The following is a 23346-nucleotide window of genomic DNA, read 5'->3' as shown; positions in this document are numbered from 1 at the left end:
CATAACCTTTGGAAATAGCGGGGAGAGGTCACCCAGAACCAGAGACGGGGGGCGGCAACAGCAGTCCAGCAGCCTGAATGGTTCCTCATTTGCACTCATGGTTAAACGTTTCAGAGGAATATTAACCAGCAGAGGCTTCAGTGTGCTGTCATCTTAGGTAATATATGACTTTAAAAAGTGTCACTGAATGATAAAGCAGGCCGCAGGTGAGGACGTGTTGCGCAAATACGGGGGCGTCATGTGGACTGGAGACAAATGATTACACTGTTTTGAATGAATATAAGGAATGTAGCAGAATGAAGCAGTGGCACAGGGTGGGTAATGACATCATAGTGAGAAAATTGCTATATAACTGCATAAATAGTCAAAGGTCGGAAATGTCTCCTTCTAGTGTCTGTTTTGCAGCTGTGTGTGTGTGTGTGTGTGTGTGTGTGTGTGTTTGTGTGTGTGTTTGTGTGTGTCTGTCAGTCCATACCCTGCCCCCGCCCTTTCCTGGTCATATCAAAGCCCTGGCTGCGGCCCTGCTGGTGGTGTGGCTTAGCCGGTGTTGCAGCTGATTAATGGCCATTTCCTGCAAAAGCGATGAGCATTTGCTGTATGAATCAGGCAGTTTACTTTGTCCCATTTATCTTATTCAAACAGGAAGGTTCTTCAGAGGAATATAAAAGGTCAAAGCTGATATTTTTAGAGTTTGGGGGAGAGAAAAGTTCAACCTCAGAAACAGACGCAGAGTGTTTTGGAGGCACTTAAGGCTGTAGTTTGCTTCACCCGACACCATCAGAGTGTCAGAAGGTGGAAAACTGAAAGTGAAAGTCTGTGATGTCAGATTAGTTCATCCCACTGTTTATTATCATGTAGATGAGATTACAAACCCACACAGCTCTGCTACAGTGGAATTTAGTGGTATACCTGCCCCCTAGTGGTCAGAAAATTGCTCATATTAGATCAGATATTTCCTCAAATGCTCCTGCAGCTGCCTCATTATCACACATCTCCACTTTGCATTGCATTGTGGGACAACCGTGGCCTCTTAAGTGTAATCACACAAAGAAAATCATCACTCCACTTAGTAAACAATGTAAATGCGCAATGTTCTCGCTCAACCTTAGCACAAACCTGAAACCTGAAAGTCGAAATATATAGCACATCCAAGAGTCTCTAAAATAAGAATATCTATAAACGGAGCCTCTTTTCTTAAATCCCTTTCCATTCCTACAAAGAATGTGTAGCCACAGCTGTGATATCATGAACACAAAGAGTTTATGTTATCACAGCTGAAGTCTGTTTGTACAAGATATAAACCATGGCACTCAAGAAACTTCCTTTAAAATCTAAAATGGTCCACAGAACAAATGTGATGGTCCTTTGTACTTCTAGTCTAGTTTAGGACCTCTGTGCCTTATCCGCTGCATTTGCTCCCTCTGACTTAAGCTTCCAATTCTTGACTTCACCAACTCATTTATAATTTGGTGTCTCTCTTTGTAATTCTGGGACTGTGGCTGATGAGAGTGCAGCCCATAAAACCGAAACAATGAGCTAAAAGAGGCTGAAAGCTCTGTATATGTGCAGGGGAGATTATCCTCTGTGGCTTCATCCCTGCTCCATGATCCAATCACATTACACACACACATGCATTTCATTAAGAGTTCCAACAGGAAATTACAATTTCACAATATTATGTTAACATTTTAGAATTTACAGTAACAAAATTGAATGCACACGACTGAAAACCTGCTAGAAATTGCTTTTTCATCACCAAAGTCATGATTGACAGCTGAGCTAGCGATGCCCCTGGTGGTGAATGGAGGTATTTTTATGCCATTGGAAGATTTTTCACAAATCAGACTCCACCAATAGGAGGCGCTACCGGATGCCAAATCTTTCAATTAAAAATATATTTCTAATGCACCTTATTTGATATAAAGCTACAAATAATTGCATTGTGTGTTTTCAGACTTTAAACGCATCACATCAGCTTAATGACTCGGTGTGTTCATGCATGTGGCAGCTGTGTGCACGGTGAGCAGAGTCCCGCTCTGATTGGCGGAGAAGGTGCAGCCCCGAGTGAAGCGGAGGCTGCCGGGGCGCTCAGCCACTGACTGGATGGATGGATGGAAGCGGCAAGTGGGGGGGAGACGCAGCGCACATGACGGCGATCCGCGCAGTTTGAAGCGGTTTGTCCAACTTTCACTGTCTGGAGGACGGACGTTCGTCTCTTCCCGCGGGAGCTCTACAAGTTAAGCCTGGTGGCGATGGCTGCGTGCCGTGAAATCCTCCCTGACCTGACCGGCACCGAGACGTCCTCCCGGGTAAAGTGATGGGTTCCAAGTTGACCAGACAGAGAAGTCTCGATCTGGACGGTAAAGTGTCCAAGAGGAGACGCCGGGGACATGACAGAGACGCGGCCGGAGAGGGCGAGAGGAGCGCCGGGGACTTTTTGTTTACCTCCCTCATGCTCAAGTCCGATAAGCTGCCGGGGATGCTGCGGAGGAGCGACCGCAGCCCGTACGTGAGGCGGGTGGCGTGGATCCGGGAGATGCAGAAGCTGCTGAGGGAACAGAAGACGGAGCAGGCGACCGAAGTGCTGAAACTGCTGAGGAAGGTAAAGCAAAGCACCGATACTCTGATTACATATCGATTTAATCAACTTTCACCCTGATTTGGAACTTTGTTATTGGAGGAATGAGATGATGCTGTAGAGGAGTAAATACATGTTTCTCATCTGTTCCTGCATGTTTCCTGAATATTACCATATGTTGCATAATAACAGTAAATAGGCCAAGTCTCATGGAAATACACTGAATAGACCAGAGAGATACTGTATTGCTCAAAGGCACTAGGACGCTCTGCAAACTGTGCTTTGTGTTATTATTAGAATTTCATCACAGGCAGGGAATCTTACTGGACAACCACCTGTTCTTATCTGAAAGCAAATGAGATCTGAGCCCTCTTGGCCCTCGGAACAGAACAAAGACATTTTTTTCTATGACTCATAATGATTAAATGTGTGGAACTTTCCTTTCCAATTTCAGTCGCCTGTCGTGTTTTGTTTCTGACACTCACGAGCTATGAAGTCATCTCTAGTAAGCAACCTAAATTAGCTGCGTTTCTTCCGTGGTGGCTGCAGGCGTTGCTCACTGTGTCTCCATTGTGAGGGACTTTTGCCGTACGCAGAGAGAGAGAGAGTGTTGAATATTAACATAAACCCACACGGGAAGGGATCAGTCTATCAAAACTCAATTGAGGCTCAGATGTGGTTTTGTTGAGTAGCTGTCTAATCTGTTTACGTCTTTGTTGTCGGACTGGTGGCTTCCAGCTGTAGAGAAAGTTCTTCTCCTGGCGTTTGTTTGTTTTTTGGCGTGTGTGTAATACCTTCACCTTTCTCTCTGCACATTTATCCAAAAGCAAACAATGAAGAAAGAGCTCAGCTTGATCTTTCCAATGCCTTCTGGTAGCTGCTTGAAGTTCAGACAAAAGCAGGTCTGATCAAGCAGGCCCCCTGCGGTGAAAGCTCCCCTTCCCTTCTGTACTAGTCAATAGAATAAATTAGAGACAGATTTATAGAAATTGCTTAAATCTGCACAGGATTGGAGAGCGGATGAGTTAAGAGCGATTGTTGACTCGACTCTATTTCCCATACCAGCGCATTTAAGATTCTCACGACCCCTGCATTCCTTTCCTCATCACTCACAGCGGCCATCCCTGAGCATCGCCACTGCTGTTTGTTGTTGTTGTCGAGGAGGGGGAAGGGGGGGCAGAAGCCAGCACGCCCGAGTAATAACGCTTTAATATGTTGAGGAGAGAACACCGAGCACGTCTCCTGTTGTTCTAAATTGGCAGGAAAGCGGCTCGTTCTCTCTGGAAAGGATGATTTAGAGATAATCGCCTGGAGTTGATGGATGCTGGAACATGCCTCGTTCACACGCAGGAAGTCATTACAAGGAGGAAACCAATAACACCAACTCCCCCCCCCCCCCCCTTTCTTTACCGCATCTCCTTCTCGGATCTGCCTTCTGGGCTATTAAGATAATTAGTTTGGGATCTTTGCGATATTCATTAGTAAACAAAGAAACAGCTAATATTCCTACCTATTACGCTCTTACAACGCTAATGGAAGTGCTGTCAGTCTGTTCAGGTCTGAGGTTAAGTGTTAGAATAGAGGTATTTTACACAAATTCCTCAAATAACGTATTAGAATTGATAATTATGTGACTTTAGTGTGAGACATTAACTCGACTGTAAGCCATCTTAAAAACATTAAACTCCCAGAAGAGAGGCAAACAGCTTTATTGTGCAGTTTTGGCTTTGCACCATGAATGTTGGCAGGATAATGCAAACCGAGGGGTCGTAACACATTTACTCTTTCAATCCCAACAAAGCCAGACACTGCTTGATGCACGGTGTGTCTGGTTTTGCGATGGATCAGTGTGTGGGATGACACTCAGAGCTCGTCGCTTTATTCAGACTTTTGTGACAAGGCAGATGTGAGATTAGATGCAGCTTTCACAAGGACGCAAGAAGACATGGTGTATATGAAGCTGAATCAAGCAAAGTAATCAGCACGATGCGTTTGTTTAACCCCTTGAATCCCTCACAAACACTGTCAACAACAGACGTGCAAGCTAGGCTTCATTTCAACGCAACTCAAGTAACCATCAAATTGCACTATACTGCCCCTCTAGTCCCGGACACCCACGGTTCCACATTAAATGAGGTTTACTGAAGGGAGACCTGGACTGTAGGATAGCCCCGGCGCAGGGAATCCCACAGAGCCGCACCGCAATAAATCAAGTCAGAAGCTGGAGGAGGGGAAAATGCTGATGGGAGTTTTCCTCCGTGCTCCCTGGGTGCCCCTGAGTGTCGGGGCTGTCAGAGCGCGGTGCGTGTTCTTCACAGCCTCTGCCTCCCAGCCTTCTCTTTCATAAGCCGCAGCGTCTCTCACACAGCTTACGGTCTATTTATGCCGAGCGCTCGGGCTTTGCTGCACAGTTTTACCACAGATTAAAACGTCTTTATCGCCGTGTAGACAGATTTCCTCTCCATTCTTGCCATCCAGCAGTTATGTCACCCACCCAGCAGAGTAGAGAGATTAAAGGGAAGTCCGGAACAATAAAAGCTGCGCCAAATCCCGAGCTAAGGATTATTCGTAAACTAGAAAGCTTTCATACCGCCGCCAAGGCAGAACAGAAGAATAAATGAGATATGGGAGATAGAAGATATAGCCACGCCCACTCAACTTTGCCAGCCAATGATATGAAGACTTGATAGCTACAGATGCAAAGACATTGAAGAAATCAGGGAACAAAATCTTGATTCTATGACTTCTAAGCTTTCAAAATTGCATTCCAAAACATAAACGTGGTCATGACATCAGGCCGACCTGCTGAGAGTCAAACACGACCATGTCCGAGGTAAAAACAAGGAATCAACCGCTTAATGATAAGTAGTTCCTCTTAATCGACTATTCCGAGATATCTATGAATCTTTGTGTGTAGGCCCGTGCGTGGGCGTGTGTGTGTGTGTGTGTCTGTCTGTCTATCTGTCTGTGCAACGTCCTTGAAATAGGAGATGGCGGCCGCACGTCTCCGAGGCTCTTTATAGTGTCTGGAAATGTTTACATCTCAGACTGTAGCAGCACCTGAAGATGCAGCTGCGCTCGTCTGTAACGTGTTTACAGTGTCGGTGAAGATGATACAGATATCATCAAACCCCCTGGGAAATGTCCCGCTTCCTCCTTTTATTAGACTGCTCTGCGAAATCACACAATCTTTCCTTTCATTAATGCTGCAGATTGAGGTTTGCAACATGTTTACCTTCAGTCAAAAGGTTCCGGAAAATGATCAAACGCTGAAACCTGAAAATGTGAGAAGATTCATCCTCTGCAATACCACTTAGATATTCAAGATAAATGAGCCTTCACACACACACACACACACACACACACACACACACACACACACACACACACAGACAGACAGACAGACAGACAGACAGACAGACAGACAGACAGACAGACAGACACACACACACACACACACACACACACTGGGTGTTGCACCATCTCGTAGGCTGAAACCTCAGCTGCTCGCCCAGCGGTAAGAAGTCAAGATGAAAGGCACCAAGTCGATGATCTATCTGGCCGTGAAATGTCGCTGGAATATTGAATTATATATGAATCAAACTGTTAAAGTCTGAAGGGCTGAATTCCACCTCGAGTTTCATTAAAGCGTTCAACCCAAATTGTTTTGCTGTCTTGGTGTTTTCCTGCAGGACTTGGGGCTGCAGGGAACGTCGCTCAATGACATTTTGTACAAGAATGCGGCGTTTCTCAACCTGGTGGACCCCATTTCTCACGAGCTGCTGCTGGGTTTGGCCCGGGACCTGCAGTGTCCAAAGAGGGTACGTTCACTTCATCTGCTCCCACTTCAGACATACCTAGTTTAGGGCCAATCTCTCGTAATCATCTTCTCCTTGTTCGACCTGCAGTATATATATATATCAGTGGATCGTCTGCGTACGGTGACTCGGCCTTCTGATAAGCTCTTTGTTCTCTCTGTCAGCAAGACAGCTTGACCTTCTCTGGGTTCTAACTCTTTGTTGGTTCTTTGGCGTCTTGTCTCTCACCTTTTGTTGCCTCTGTTGACTCTCGCCTTTAAAAGCTACTTTCAAGCTGCGGTAACAATAGTAGTTCAGTTAGTAGCTCCACTTCCCACCCTTCTCTCACTTCAATAAGGCAGTTTAGTAGCGTTTGGGTGCAAATGAAGCGACTGAGTTGTGAGGTATGAAGATGCTGCAAAAGAAGAAGCTCACAGTGGCAGTTTGTCATTATCATGGCTTATCTGAAGTCAGCAGTTATCTCCTAGAAGAAAAGTTAAGATAGTGTCACGGTGGCCGAGTCTTTACGCAGGCGATTATCACCCGTCAGAACCTCTTATCGCCTTTTTATTTCTTTAGCGAGGAAAGCCCAGGAGAAGGGAAGGGAGGGGGGAGGAAGAGGAGGAGGAGGAGGAGGGGGCGAGCAGCTGGCTGGCGAGGTTTCCTCACTGGCTGGCGCTCCTGAAACCGGGATGCCGTGGTGAGTCGTGATGAGGGTTTAGAGAGAGGCAGAGAGCTGAATCCAGGGCCTGGCAGCTGCTTTCACAGCTAACGCTTCTGTCAGAGGGAAAATTATTTACATTCTATATTCCAAGGACGCGTCAGAGGCTAAAAGAATGCGCCGCACATCCCAGCGTCTTCAAAGTCACGGCAGCACGTTTCTGACGGCTCGTTTAATATATGATTCACGCCGATGCACTCTGGGTTTACAGAGCAGTGATTAATGTGAAGCACACGCTTACAGTACGACGCATTTAATGACCTCACCGCTTCTTGCAGACCGCGTCTCCACGCCGCTCGTACGGTGACTCAGTATGCAGCTATAATGTTATATTCAGTCAGCCACGCCGTTTAAGCGGTGGCTCTGACTCTTTTGAAGTATGAGGCGGATTTGTTGTTGCCCGAGACGGGGAAGTGCGGATGAATACGCGCCTTTGGGTAAATTGCTCCTGTCTTTCTTCTCTCCCGCGCCACATTGCTTCTTCCTTGTTGTCGTGCTGTACCATTAATTGGATTTCGCTGCTCGGCTCAGGCCTTCCTGCCTCGCGCTTGGGTGAGGGAGCGAGGGGGAGGAGGAGGAGGAGGAGGAGGAGGAGGAGGAGGGGGAGAAACTTAGTATTTTGATGTTGGATATGTTTTTAAGCAGCACAGCACAAATAAGGACACTAATCATCACTAAACACCTTCACATGTAGCGTGTGTAGTATTTGATGGACACATGTTCGTCTGCATGTTACAGGAGATCGAGGCGCTCAAGTCCACCAACAAGATCTGCAAGCAGCTGATTTACCACCTGACCCCGCACTCCAAGTGGACCAGTAAGAGCGTCTCCCGGAGCAAGTCTCAGGCCTGGTGAGTGTGTGTGTGAGTGTGTGTGAGTGTGAGTGTGTTTGGGTCTGAACACGTCCGTCCTCGCCATGAAATATGAATGCAAATCACAAAGCAACTTACAGGGATGCGTCTCTGAAATAGCTCTCTGATGTGGAGGAAGTTTGCTGTGAGGAGAAGAACTCTGCCGTCTCTATTTCACTTTCCTTCCCTCCTTCCCTCCTTCCCTCCTTTCCTCTTCATCTGTCACTATAACAATGTATGGAAAGTTGCTGGATTTCTTGCTCTCTACTTTCAGACTTTGCCCTGTGTGACACCTGCTTTGGTAAATTCACACACACATACACACACACATTATCGCCAAATTGATGAACTGATATTGTTTTCATTCATTCATATATTTAATTATGTTACTTTGAGTCCTCAGTTGAATATTAAAATATAAATAACAGAAGAATCCACTCCAATATTTACATTTTCTCCTCTTTTCCTCTTCATTTATTTATGATTCCTAGAAGCTGTCAGTGAGTTGCGATCACCTTCATCATTATAAACTATGGTGCAAAGTGTCTTCTGTGTCTCTGGGCTGGAAACACAACTTTTGGGCCTAAGGGGAAGAAACTCAAGTTGGAAGAAATCCTTGAAATGTAATCCATTCTATCATTGAAATATATTTTGAGGGGAAATTGTTGTATTTTTCTTGTATTTCTTCATCACCTGTCCATTTGGAACATGAACAGTTTCCTGCCTGGAGCTCTCACAGCATCTTTGGCTTACGCTCTGACATGTTGGATTAGTTTACAGACATTATAATAACGCTAAGTGTTCGCCTCCATTAAGCCGCCACACTTAATTGCTCAGTCAGACAGAAACATCAACAACCTTCACGACAGCAAAGAAGGCATCTGCAGCTTCCTTTTGTCGGGGTTCACCTGAGCGCCGGCTGTCGCTGAAACGCCGCCGTCTAGGACAAGGACAAGATCAGATCGCGGCTTAGCGGCGGGAAGCAACAGAGAGACGGCGATAGAAGCCGAGATAAAAAAAAAACAAAGAAGCTCCAAATGAAGTAACAGGTGGAGACGTCGTCCCGTGAAACAGAAGCTTCCTCTAATGATGATCACCAGGCTCCTTCTTCTCCCGCAGCAATTAAGCCACATCCAAAATGTGTGTTTTGACAGGCCGAGTTAACGTATCACCCCCCCACCCCCCTCCTCCAGTCGCCCCCACAGTGCCCCCCCCCTCTCCCCCCAGTCTCTCGGTTCAATGTTTCCCAAATAGGACTCAACCATAACAAGGCAGACTCCTCTCCCAGCCTGCTCATTAGTGAGCCCTGTCTCACGCCCAGACAGCCTCGCACCCACACACACCCACACACACACATACTGCTGTGTATGTTACTGTGTAAGTATGAGACTCATTTAAAAACATCCAGAGAAATGAGATCAAGCGTCCAATAACAGATTTCGTCACATTTTGCAGCTCATTGAACGCATCAATGCTTTTCTAATTGATCCTTTCACTCCACACCTCCTCTTCCTCATTTTCCTCCTACTCTTTCTTCCTCGTCTCTTTGCTCTCTTTCTACGGCTAGTTAAAAAAAATCTCTTTCTCGCATTGATTTTTTCTTCCTCTCTTCGTCTCCCTCTGGATTTTTCCTTTCGTTTCTGCTAAGAGTCCATTTTGTTCAACAGTTGCCACACACACACACACACACACACACACACACAGAGCCTTTTTACCGTTTGAGCCCGGGGCTCTGAGGGGGAAAACGCTGTCGGGCTTCTGATTAGAGCTCGCGTATTTCCCTCTTTTCCTTTTCCCTTCTTGCTCCGAATCGATTGCGGATTTGATATTTAGGAACCAAAGTGATTCACTCTCTTCTCCCTCACGTTCTTATTTCCTTTCTGAGGCGATACTGAAAAGTCTATTTGATAAGAGCAGGATAGTGCTGCAGGCCTCCTCCTCCTCCTCCTCCTCCTCTTCCTCTTCCTCTTCCTCTTCCTCCTCCTCCTCCTCCTCCTCTCCAGCTGCGGCTCAAATTAGATTGTTTTTCATGAAATCAAAACAATTTATCGCAAATCCCGTAGAGATAACGCATAAGTCGGAACAATTCAGAGCTTTATGGTTGCAATATGCGTCACACTCCGTCCATCATCCACACAATTTCGTCTACCCCCGCCGCTGCACGTGGCAGGTTTCTGGGAATGCTGGCGTTCCCTTCGAGTCCCCAGACGGCTTTTTAATGTTTGTGTAATTGGTATTGAATTTCAGATTAATCAAGCTTTTTTTTTTTTTTTTTATTACTTTGAAATTGCCTCGCCAGCACATTCTGAGGGAGATTGGACTCTGATCGCAGATGCTGTTTCATTCTTCGTCTTTACTGCAAGGCCATAATTAATGCCAGACTCTCACAGCGGCTCCTCAATACATTTAGAGGAATTTCACAGGATCAAGGGGTCGATTGGCTTCTATTCATTTACCGATCTGTTCAGTCTAAACACATATTTACATTTATATACATATACCCACGCTTTGAGCTAGAGTTGAATAAATGAACTCGATGTTCTGATGAAATCCGGAGAGCGTTTAGGTAAGACGCCGCCATTGAGTCCTGCAGACAGTCTGTACAGACCAGTTGGTGCAGACTGACTGAAGGTGAAGAAGAGTGAAGTGAGTCGTGAGCCTAACAGCTGTTTGTGCCACTGTCACCAGCTGTGGGCGAACATCTGTATTCCTCTTTGTCCGTCCACGTTCCAAAATCCTGATATCGGACCCAGATCTCACACTGCTCAGTCCACAGGTGACTTCCCTCCGCACAGATAAACAGAATCAGGCCTGCTGGTGTGTGTGTGTGTGTGTGTGTGTGTGTGTGATATCTGTGCTGTGTGTTTGCTGGCACGGCGGCATCGTTTACACCTCGTGATAAAATGTGATTTGTGTGCAGATGCGTTTTCCAAATGAGGAGAAAGGTGTTAACGCTGCTTGTAATGTGATGAGAATGTGACCTGATCTGCCTGCTTGGTAGACTGGCAGCCGTCATGCGTGTTCACGTGATCTCCACTGGCCAAACACACCTGATGCTGAGCTCATTAAGAATGAAACACCTGCTAAGATTAGATCACACACACATATTTGTCTTTCTTAGATGTGACAGAAGGATGTTTGTCACAGAATGTAAAGCATTATGGCTTTAAAGAGTCGATAATTCCGCCTTAAAAGGAGCAAACTGTGATTTTAAGGTGGAACTGCTGTTTCAAAAGTTCAGAAGGTCCAAACTCTAACTTTTCCAAGTCTCTCTAAGACGTTCTGTCCTTTATGTGACCTTCTCTCATTATGTCATCATGTTGTCACTTCGTCCCACATACGCTCACACGGAGCAACATGTACACACGCACACACACACACACACAGACACACATCACAACCTTCTGCACCATGGTGACGTCCTCCTATAGCTCTGCTCAGTCGCTTCTCAAAATTCTCCTCCTGTGCTACCTGGAACGTTCCATTTCAAACCTCCCGACGCTCACACAGGAGGCTGCCAAGGCCGTCGCTTATCCCCTACACACACCCACACACACACACACACCAACTTGTGACCCGCACGGTGACACTTTGAGACTCTTACATCTTATTTTCAGTCCCAAATGTGCCTCTTTCGCTTGGATCCCCTCCTGCTCCCCCCCTGCTTCAGTTCAATCATCAGCGTGTCTCTCTGTCTTTGCTCGGGGATATAAAAAAAACTCCATTTCCTCAAGAGGCACCTGACATCATCCTCTCGCCTCTGAATCATCACCTGCTAAGCTTTAAAGCCGGCCGGGGTGCAATTTGTCTATATTTGGTTGTGGAGTGAAAGGTTTCTTAGATGTTTGTGTACTGTTCACCTTTCCACCAGCGTCTGAGTAATTCAATCTCTAATAGGATTCTTCTATTATCTGTAATCTTTGAAGAAATCTGTTCTAGCTCCACTCTGAGAAGCTTTTCCTCCTCTGATATGAGGATCCAAGCATCAAAGGAGTATTGTTGGGGAGCCTCTCATTTTTGCAATCCTCTCAGTCATATGTCTGATTGTGGAGTAACGGTTACACACCATAGGTAAACACTTTCTGAGCAGCTGACATGTTTGTATCTTACCTAAGATGTAACTTGTAGGTTTTTAAATGTGTTCAGTGGATCCATATGGCTCCATTTTACACAGGGACCCTGTAGGTGAAGGACAGGTGTGTCAAAAACGTTCCCACACAGTCTTGGGCATTTCTCTTACTGTAACGTTCTCCTGTCTCGACTTGCTGATCCCTTCGTCTCATCGCACTGGAGATCTAAACCAGAAACGCCACTTTGTCGTTGGAGTGAAGTTGTGAGCTGTCAGAGCAGAAGAGGAAGAAAAGCGTCTGAAAAACAGAAAATAAAACAGTTTCACATTTGAACATTGTGTCACAGGCTGAGCTTTGTGTAGTCGCATCAGCAGCAGCAGGACACACACACACACACACACACACACACACACACACACACACACACACACACCAATCGTGGGTTGATGTTGCTGTTTCAGATACACAGCATAATCTCATTACTCGCTCATTGTTCTCTAAGCCTCTAAGCTGCTCTACATTTGTCTAAAAAAAAAAAAAAAAGAAAGGATAATTCCATCTTAATATATTTGCTGCACATTTGTAGGTGGAGCCGTGTGTCATTAACACGGACCCTCAATCTATTTGTGGAGACAAAGCGGACGCCGGAGGACGCAAACCCTCTGACTCAGGCACAGCCGACCCCCGTGACCCCACGAGGTCAGATCCTGAGGCGGGCAAAGGGGGGGCGTGTGGGACGTGATGTGTAGGCGGGAATGATCAGAACTTTGTTACCCTGAGGTTCTTACCACTAGTGGGGCCGAAATGTCAAGGTCAGAGGGCAAAGCAAAGCAAAGAAATGATGGAATTGTTGCCTAAAATCACTAACAACAAAATGATTCATCCTTTGGAGAGCAGGAATTCTATCCTTAACTAGAGGAAAAGCTGGGATGTCATCAGAATCAGGGTTCCTCCTCTGAGGATCACGATTATCCAAAGCACATTTAGGTTGCGTTTGGAGACGAGGAAGTGGGAGACAAATGGAAATTCTGGAGCTGGCTGTGGTGCGAGAGGAAGAGTACAGGAAGCATATTCATCCTCTGGGGACAATGAATGCCTGAGCTATATTGTATTGAAAGTACACAGAGTGAAGAGGTTCATACCCAGGGATCAGGCCGAGCGGAGAGCAGAGAGACCTGCGCTCGTCTACCCGCTGACCTCATCACGCTCTGTGTAACACGACGTCCATTCAGAGATGAAGGATGATTCCACTCGACTGCGTCTCTCACTCAGACTCAGCCTGGTCAACCTGTTTCCTGTTTGACCTCGGCTTTTAATAGAGTCTGGAGTATCTTGAATGAATAATGAAAAGCTTTCCCCGTGCCACGTGCGGAGATCTTGGAGCGCGAGGAAGAGGATGAGGGCACAGAGCCGCAATGAGAAGAAATATACAATGATGAAACGTCTTGGAGGGATTTTGAGGGGGAATGTTTAACAGGAAATTAAAGACGCAAAGGAAATCCTGCAGCAAACTTCCGTGGTTTCTATCCAGGGACTGAAGCTGAATCGGTTTCTAAGCTTTGATTGATAAACATGTCTGTGCTGGAGCTGAATTTGGGTCTTGCTCCTTTAAAGCTGATCCTGATCGCTCCCCCCCCCCGGTGCAGCCCCTCGCTCCTCGCTTCCTTTGGCTTCTCTGCATTTTAATGCCGCTTTCATAACCGTGCCTGGACGCGGCGGCCGTGTGCGCTTACGTAACGCAAACAGTTTTCTATGGCTTTCCGTCACGGTTTCCTTTTCTCATCAGCATCCAGTTTGTCACATCAAATCAGAATCAGGGGAGAGTTTTATAGCTCAGCTGCAGAGAGAGAACACAACGCACAACGGCATTATGGCACATTATGTACCGAGAGGGTTTATGATCGGTGGCGCAACAGCGTAAATATGCTTTTATCTTTGGCAGGAAGTCACAGTTTATGAGGCGTAACCACATCAGAGACGCAGAACTCGTCACTTAGAAGGAGATAAGGTTTGCGGCTCGCTTTGTAAAATCTATCAATGGAGTTCAAGTCTCAAACAACCCGTGAGAGTTGAGGGTTGCTGTGCTCGCCTCACATCTGGCGCCTCATTAAAGCTCCGCCCCCACACCTGCACAGAGGGCCGACGGGGACGAATGGTGCCAGACTTTGATGGAGCCGCTAGCTGATCAGGGGGGGGAGATGTGGGGAGTCCTCGCCGCAATATTTTCATTGACGTTGTGGCTTTCCGGGATAAATTCAGATAAGATTTGATCATTTGGCCTCACGGCGCCGCAGCAAGGTGACTGATTTAAGACGGGCGGAAGCTTTAGAGAAAGCTTTAATCTGCTTAAATCCTTTGGAAATGTGGAGGACCGCTGTTCTCCCCCCTGTCTGCCCTTAGGTTTCCCAGAGCGCTGCAGTTCCGGCGTGACAGATACATAGTTGCGCCGACGCCAAAATTCCGCTCTATTTTTTGCTCGGAGACACTTTAATGGGTTCAGACCAAACCAGCCGGTGTCATGGGAGCAACATATCGGAAGCAGAGGGCAAAGGAGGGAAGGGGGGGTTTGAAAATGAGCCTGTGGAATAAGAAACAGGAATAAAAAAGGAGCAAATCTTCCCTGTTTCAAGGGAGATTGCGTGGCGTGGAGACAAACTCACATGTATTATACAGATGCCCGGAGGTAAGAGAGCTTCGATCGATCCCGAGGAATAAATAAGTCAAGACCGAAGCGTTGCCGGGGGCCCGCATCGATCCCGGCGTTCCCTCGGGGCCTCCACCTCCACTTGTTCCTCAACTGCTAAGATTCTTTCCGCCGGACTGGACAGAGACGAGACGCTCGGCGGCCTCAGCGGAGAAGTAAACGGCAATTAGTATTAATGAGGTCGCCGTCCCAGCTGAGGCGCCCCTCGCTTGATGTTACCGTCCCGATGGTGCAAGTTTTACGCGTGTAGTTTGTGTACTCGGTGTTTTCCTGCCCCGAAGCTAAATCTATATAGCCGCCGCCACCGCAAAAGGGTCGAGAATGTTGAGCGGCGAGGAATCTGTGTGTTTTCCCACGGAGAGAATGAGTCAGGAGCCAAGAGGAAGAGAAGGAGGAAGAGGGCGTCCAATCCAATCTGCATCTTCAGGAGACCAACAAGTACCTTAACACGAATCAGATCTATGATTCCGGTGCTAAATTGTTGGATTTGTACTTAAGAAACAGGAAGGAACAAGTTTAAATCCTGATGTCCCTCCTGCTTCGGCCTCTATGAGCGGTTACACGATGTAAATCTACCGTGTTCAGAGTCGGCCCGTCTCATGAGCGGCCCAGAATTTAACACTCTCGTAAAAAACCCATCGTAAATGTACACAGAGAAATAAATATAACATCTCGCTGCCTCCTGCTGTATTACGGATTCATGAGAGTAAATGAAGGGGAACGTCGTATTCCGTGTGGGCGGACAGATTACAAGATTCTCCCGCCGTTTGCTTTTAACTCTCAACCCCCCGGGTAGCAGAATATTAAAAAGGATCCGCCGTCGTTTCAAATCCTCACTTTTTCCCTTTCTTCTGGGACAATGTTGACGTTAGGAGAGAATCCCAGAAGTGATTAACCCTTCCGGCACCCGAGTGTGAAGTCAGCCAGACAGACTGGAGACGGCGAGACGGACTGGAGACGGAACCTGACGCTGAATGGCACCGGCAGACGTAAAGGAGGAGAGCGGGGAAAAGTGGAAATCAATGAATGTGCCGTGACCTTTAATGGAGAAGCTTTTTTATTTCCTCTGGGGAAGAAGAGTGTGGAGAGATGGAACACAGAGCAGGAGCGGCTCATTGGAGTGAGGAGAGAAGGAGTCCGATGTAGATATCATGACACATTCCTCGATCTTTGCTCTGCAGAGAAGTGCAACATAAGCCTGTGTGTCTCTGTCGTGTCTGCTCGGTTTGAGTACAGACGGAAACCATCGATTCGCGATCGAAATGGAGTTTGCAGCAGCTTCGTTAAGTCGATTTCAGCGTCTGAAACAAACTGCAGGTGTAGGTTCTTTCTCTCCCTCTGCACCTTTGTGGGTTTACATAACTGTGGCTCAGCAGAGGGCCTGGGTACAGTGTGTGAAAGTTAACGACGTCCCCGAGGAAGAGACACGTTCAGAGAAGCAGCTAGAGCGTCTGAAGATGAACCCGCGTTTGAAGCAGCTGGCTTTAGTTTGACCAGCGTCGGCTGCTGCACATGGAAAACAGCCGCGTTTCCACTCTGTTGTTTGTTTCTAATTGAGGCCGGATGAAACACGCTCGTGTTTACGCCACCGCGCCTTTGAAGTGTTTTTGTGTGTCAGCTGCTGCGGGAGGAAAACGCCCCGCTGCCCACGAGCAAGGCCATCAAGCACATCAGTGGGAGCAGCATCACTCTGGGTTGGGTTTGTGTGTGTTGCTGTATCACTGCACGGTGACGGACAGATGGATGGGTGGTGGCTGCAGGAGAAAGAAGGGCGAGCTGCACCCCTGGGGGGGCTGGGCCCCCTCATTCCCCCCCCCCCCACCCCTTTCTGTGGGCGAAGGAAGCAGTCTGAACCAGAACCAGCCGTCTCATTAAAAGCACATTAGAGCCCAGAACCACCCACTCAACCAGCTACCCTGCCTGGCTGTGCCTTCCTATGCACACACACACACACACGGATCAGGACACGGGTGAAGAATTTGGAAGACAAGAACACAAAAAGTCAGAGCATCCACATAATCAATCAGATCACAGTTCAGAATTATTAGACAGTGACCAGAGGAGGGAGAGAGACAGTGAGAGAGAGAGAGCGAGAGAGAGAGAGCGGAAAAGAGGACAGGAGGAGGTAGAGAGAGAGAGGAAGGAGGAAGATGAGCCAGAGTGGAGATGTGAAGGAGGGAAGGAGGGAAGGAGAGATGAGTTGTAGCCCACTCACCGAATCAATAATCTTGCAGATCTCGGCCCCCAGTGAGCCGTGAGAGAGAGAGAGAGACAGAGAGTGAGAGTGAGCAAGAGAGAGAGAGAGTGATCGAGAGCGAGGATGGAGACAAAGCAGCAGAGTCGTGTTCCCCTGGGATTATCGTCCTCTCTCTTAAACAAACTCGCCCACGCGTCCGCCGTGTTCCTCTAACATCTCCTGCCACTTTGCTTTGCCTCATTTAAAGTGTAAATCTGGTTAGACAACACAGAGGTTCTCAAGCACTGCAGCAGGTCCTCAAGACGGCACGTCCACGCACCGCAATCTATACCTAACACAACACAACACGACACAGAGTGCATTTAGACTCTATGATGTCCAGTTCTAGAACAGAAGAGACAATGATCGGCCGTTATAAGTGTCATAGATCTGCGACACATAGATCCCAGAAGATAACTTATTCATTTGTTTGTGTCACAGCTCAGCAACGTTTACATTCAGTGGGAGGAAATGCGCTACAACTGGAGCCCAAGAAAGAGAATTTGGCGCTTGAGCGGCTGAAAGCGAAACACATTTAAATGCAAATTCCCTCTTTACATTATTGATCACTGCACTCGCTAAACACTAAACTGTACTGGTGGCCGACTGTGTGTGTGTGTGTGTGTGTGTGTGTTTTTGCACAGTTTGCAGTTCCCGCCCGCTCCTGATGAAGTGCGGCCCCCCGTTCCAGAGTCTCACAGATCAATAACCACAGTATCATTAAGTAAAGATCATTTGTCTTAACGCACTTTGGGAGAAGTAACTGCAGGCATACGAGGATGGAGATGAAGCAGAGGCTCAAGCTGAGGCTGAGGCTGAGGCTGAGGCTGATGGCCATTTTGTGCCTCAGAGAACGAAATGAACTCATATTCTGACATTTTTGTCTCCTTTCCCCCCCAAACAGTCTGAAAACGACCCTGCAGAAGAAGACGCCCGGCGACGTGGTCAACCTGTCCGGCATCCCTCTGTCGGGTCGGGACGTCCAGCGAGTGTCCTTCTACCTGCAGAGCAGCAGCGACGGCGTGTCGGCCGTAGACCTGAGCTTCACCGAGCTGCAGGACGAGAGTCTGCGTCTCCTGCTGCCCGCCCTTGGCGCCCTGCCCAAGCTGAACATACTCGCCATCAACGGCAACCGTCTGACGGCGGCCGTGCTCAAAGACCTGACGGACGCGGTGAAGGATCCCAAGAAGTTCCCCTGCCTGGCTTGGGTGGACCTGGGCAACAACTTGGACATCTTCACCGTGCCGCAGCCTCTGTTGGTGGCCCTGCGCCGCCGCTTCGGCCTGCGCGGCAGCCTGCCCACCATTTACGAGTGCGGCGAGATGCGGGCTTTGGCCGGTTACGACCCAAACCTGGAGACGTCTGTGGAGGAGGCCAGTCTGTGCGAGGACGGAGAAGACCAGGACGGAGAGGAGGAAGAGGACAGGTTGGAGCTTCGCGGCTGGGGCTTCGGCGGGGGAAGTGGGTCCAGACACGTGACGCTGCACCACTGTGGGAGGTGACTGCACGGTTCAGGTGGTGGATCTGGACCTCCAGCCTAAAAGAGGGCCCCTCTGAGTCCCCATGAGGACCTCTGGACACCCTGAGCCTCGTCCTCGCCTGCGACTCAGCTGTCAAATCAAATCATTTCAGTTCACCAGCTGGGCCATCACATGATCAAAACATCACGGCGCCGCGTCAATGTCAATACAAATCAATACAAGTGATCAGCAGCATACCCAGACTGCCAACGACGTCATAGTTTACATCCTGCAGCCACTTTGACTTTAGCTGTTTAACTTTCACTGATTTGTTTACCAGCAATCGATGAACACAAACGCTCGGCGACTTTCACACCATCATGCGACCTCGTCATGACCGACATCACCTGGATTCGTCCTTTCACCGCAAAGGATTATGGGATGTAGACGAACCTTTAAACCGGATTTTGGATTGTGTCGCCACGGTGAGAAGATCCTGACTGTGTTCCAGATGTTTCACTGTGTTTGTGTGTGTATCCCTGTGCTCCACGCACACACACACACACACACACACACACACACACACACACACACACACACACACACACACACACATACACACACACACACACACAGTGATTGATTAACACACACCAGAGCTTCCCGGTACCACCCCAGAGTTAGTGACAGCGGTTAAAGTGCCTTGCACAAGGGCACCTCAAAAGTCAATAGGAAGAAGAAGTGTGGTTTTGATTTTTTTCCACATCATTTTCAATTCAACAGCAGAATTTGAGCCGTTTCTTTCCCTTATTAAGGATTTGTTTAAAAAATATGTAGCTGTAGCAGAGTAAGTGAAGTATAAACTGCAAACATTTCTTTTTCTGTCACTTCTGTAATGATAATTCTGTTATTTAAAGCTTAAAAATTGTATATTGTGAGATTATTTCCATGTGATTCTGATATGAATCCACTTTTAAAGAGGAGTTTGAGAAAAAAACTATCAACTGTATTTTTTTGGTTCTAGAGCTGCAATCTGCCTATATTTGTCTTTTTTTTCTTCAACACTGACACTTCATTATTGGATCATGGCCGAAAATTCCTGGATTTGTCTTTGAAACAGACGGAAATAATCTCACTGCATCCTTCAGCTCCAACACTGATGTGAAGAAAATACTCAATTACAGAAAAGACAGAGACAGAAGAAGAGAAGAAGAAGAAGAAGCTCCAGTGACAATATGTGAAGCTGCAGCTCTGGAGGAAAGCCTGGCCCACACACACACACACACATACACACACACACACAATGCTGATGAACTGATTTCTGCCTCTGCCAGGCCTCATTTGGCCTCATCACACACAGATGGTGAGGGGAGAATCTATATTCTTCTTCTCCACTCTCCAAATCAGGAGTAGCCCCAGAAAACTTCATCCACTGGTGGATTATCAACAAATCTATTTATGAGTCAGACCAGGAGGAAGAGCGGAGACGAAGACGCTCTGCTTCTTAAAGTCTTATTCTCTTCATTCTTATCTCATTCTAGTGTTCATCCAATATAATGAAGGCTAGATATGATACCTGGTGTGTGTATGTATGTGTGTGTGTGTGTGTGTGTAGAGAGGGATAATGAGTGTGTTAAGTGGTGTGTGTCACTTCTCCTTCTATGGTGTCATACAGCGCCTACAGGGGATATAAGTGAACCGGGTTGTGTGGTGGCAGTGTGTGTGTGTGTGTGTGTGTGTGTGTGTGTGTGTATGTGTGTGTGTGTGTGTGTGTGTGTGTGTGTGTTTGTGTGTGTGTGTGTGTGTGTGTGTGTGTGTGACAAATCATTTTACTCTTGTCTCCTGTCTTTAATCATCTTTTTGTATGAAGTCATTGTTGGCTCCTCTCAGTCACGCCGCACAGACGCTGATGAAGCTGCAGGGTCCAATTCATTCATAAATGGAATTGAAATATTGGTACAATTTGGAAAACAAACTGTTATTGGTGATTTCATTGTCAATTTGAGGCCAAATGTAAAATATGATTGATTATAATAAAGTCCATTATACTCTGAAATGTGTCGACTGAGCTCTTAATAGTTATGATGTTTTTTAACACTTGTGTTCTGGTGCAGGGGTTCTCAAACTGTGGTAAGTGTACCTCTGGTGGTACATTAAATGAGTGGGAAGTTGTCTTTTCTTCTCCTTTTCGTTTGTTTTTTATAGTTTTTGTACAATATGTTAACATGCACATGAAAGCTCAATTCTCTCCTCTGACTCACACACGTCCTGTTCCTCCACCCCTGTGTTTGCTCCTGATCGCCTCCCTGTGGCCAGGGACACACACCAAAAAAAAAGAAGCAAAAAAAAAGATAAATAAATGAAATAGAGAATAATCATGACATCATTGGTCGCTCCAGATAAGAATTAGATTTTTGTCTTCATGCTCATGCTGTGACCCTCCATCCACACACACACACACACACACACACACACACACACACACACACACACACACACACACACACACACACACACACACACACACACAACACAGGGAGTAGACTCTCTGGACATAACAGAGGCGTGGACGTTACTCGTGATTGTTTATACTTCAGAGACGGAGCAGAGATATTCTAATGACTCCAATAATGACTTTTTTCAGCTGGATGCCTCGTCAGCGTGTGTGTGACAGAGTATGTGTGTGTGTGCGAAACCCTGTGTGGACCTGTCAGACGCAGAGTTATGATCAACTTCCTGCTGACATGAAGCCGCTCTGCTCGCCAGGCATTTCCCATGTTCACGGGGGCAGAACCATCCATCTTTGATTCTCCCCCCGGAATGAAGCAAGGAGGCAAAGTGTCAGATAACAGAGGATGCTGCTCCAGGAGGAAGCTGACACCAACACACACATACACACACACACACTGCGCATTTAGCAGTTCACTGACTCCAGCCTGAGAAAGTGCAGGGTTCACAGCATTCTCCATGTACTGTGTGTGGAGCTTCACTAGAGTATTTGGAGACATTTTCGATTTCATCTTATCTAAATGTTGTTGTTTGCCCAATTATGTGGGCAACAAACTGATCTGAAAGCATGAAAATCTGGAGATAAGAGTTTTTCCTGCGACTTCTGTGTTCCAGGTTATATCAGTCAAATGTCATCTTACTTGTAAGTTTTAAGTTTTGTTTTGTTCTTAATTTGAGCTAATTTTTACAAGCATTTTTACAAAAAGCACGATTTTCTTTTGCAAATCAAATCTTCATGCTAAACCTGAAATCCACTATTAAAACAGTGCTCAAGTTTTATTCATGCAGCAACAAGATGTGCACAAACACACACACACACACACAAACTCGTCAGTATTTTATCATCATAACCCCAGATGTAGTTTTTTGAAGCGTACATGCGCTATCTAGTGGCCATTTAGTTTGCTGCATGCAAAGAGGAGCTGATCAATACCACCAACAGCTGAATGTGGTAAATGGCACCAAATTGCTCCATTCCTCAGTCTGAAATGAGCTCCAATGATGTCTGGAAACAACATAGCAGAAAGATAATCATATAAATTTACACAGAATGCAGAAATGATGTTCGATTGCTGCCGTTTGTTTGCTGAACAAGAAGGTTTTTAATAGTTCAATACGTAATTAGGCCTTGATGGTTATATTGAAATAAGAAAGAATGATTAGCTAGATAAACTCTACCACAATAATCTTTCAGCAGAAATTGCTGCTTTTAAAAGAAGTCAAATGATACAATAAATGTTGAAAGAAGACTAAAGAAGTGAAATCAGCCTGATTTTGTTGCTGTGCTTGCATCCAGATGCTGTGTGTGTGTGTGTGTGTGTGTGTGTGTGTGTGTGTGTGTGTATATATAAACTGTGAGGTGCCATGAGGGGATTTTGTGAAGTTTCACAACCCAAACCTTTTGAGGTTAGTGCAGTCAGTGTTTCTCACGCAAGGTTTGAAGTGAACTCATCTGGTTGCCATCCAAAGTTAGTTTGTGCAACAAACTGATCGTAAACCTCCTCCAGACATGCGAGGGATGCAGATATGTGCCGTGTTTTGGCCATTTGTCTTGTTGCGCAGTAAAAGTGAAATTCCTAGGAAAAGTCACAATATTCCAGTAAAACTATTTTACATTCATCATCACATGGTTCTCATTTATAGAAAACCGAATGAGAAATGCTCTCGTTCCAGATGACAAATCGGCACTTGCAATTGTTTAGTACATCAGAGAATGTTTGGTACAAAGGGCTGTTTTCATTTTGGCAACTTCTCGTAAATCACCCAGATCAGTTTGTGTGGGATTTCTATGTGCCGTTTTTTGTTCCCACAGATGACTGACTCAAGTGAACAGTGGGAAGAAAACTTCTCTCCTCTTTTGTCAACGCCTGTAGGTTTTCTCCCCAATGCTCACACTTCAATGCAGGCTCTATTCATCCATCTCTCTATGGTTTCCTTCCTGATTAAACCTCTCCAGGTCCTAACACCTCAGATGGCTGCAGGTCGGCTCTGATTTAGCTTCCTAAAGTCTTGGTCCTCACGTTAAGAGGACATTTGTTACCCTCACAGATCTTTCTCATGGTGGCTGCATCACATTCTGCTGTGTCAGCACAATGGTGCCGCCAGACAGCTGGAATTTAAGTGACACTGGAGACTTGTTACTGTTATCAGTTACACTTTCTGTTTGTTTTACAAATCACACAGAAAGTCTTGAGGGCCATAATGAGGGAATATGAGTTAAAAATAATAATAATAATAATCTTATTGGACAGTTTCTTAATCCAAATATTTTACATTCAAATGAACAAAATCTCAATCTTCAGTGAAATGTTACAAAAATTTGCAAAAATGTGAAAGTCGGTCAAAGCCCAGCATGTAAAGGTTGATATAGAGCACTGATATAGAGCACTGATATAGAGCCCCGGTCCTCTGGATTTGGAG

At 46.4% G+C, this 23346-nt stretch overlaps 1 protein-coding gene across 1 annotated transcript; it reads left to right on the top strand.

The window, feature by feature from the left end:
* Positions 1-2119: 2119 nt before the first annotated feature.
* lrrc75bb (leucine rich repeat containing 75Bb) lies at positions 2120-20451 on the top strand. The gene is made up of 4 exons (XM_076163582.1): positions 2120-2602; positions 6271-6399; positions 7835-7947; positions 17862-20451. The coding sequence occupies exons 1-4, from the start codon at positions 2318-2320 to the stop codon at positions 18457-18459; spliced, it is 1125 nt and encodes a 374-aa protein (XP_076019697.1). The 5' UTR covers positions 2120-2317; the 3' UTR covers positions 18460-20451.
* The last annotated feature ends 2895 nt before the right edge of the window (positions 20452-23346 follow it).

This window comes from Genypterus blacodes, unplaced genomic scaffold (genome assembly GCF_046128005.1).
Source record: "Genypterus blacodes isolate CSIRO-AG114 ecotype Tasmania unplaced genomic scaffold, CSIRO-AGI_Gbla_v1 ptg000133l_1, whole genome shotgun sequence".
NCBI classification, from domain to species: domain Eukaryota; kingdom Metazoa; phylum Chordata; class Actinopteri; order Ophidiiformes; family Ophidiidae; genus Genypterus; species Genypterus blacodes.
This window is presented reverse-complemented; position numbering and strand designations above follow the sequence as displayed.

Coding starts and splice junctions, on each gene's coding strand:
- lrrc75bb (XM_076163582.1), top strand. CDS start 2,318: ATGGGTTCCAAGTTGACCAGACAGAGAAGTCTCGATCTGGACGGTAAA. Junction 2,603..6,270: donor TGCTGAAACTGCTGAGGAAG/GTAAAGCAAAGC, acceptor GTTTTCCTGCAG/GACTTGGGGCTGCAGGGAAC. Junction 6,400..7,834: donor ACCTGCAGTGTCCAAAGAGG/GTACGTTCACTT, acceptor TGCATGTTACAG/GAGATCGAGGCGCTCAAGTC.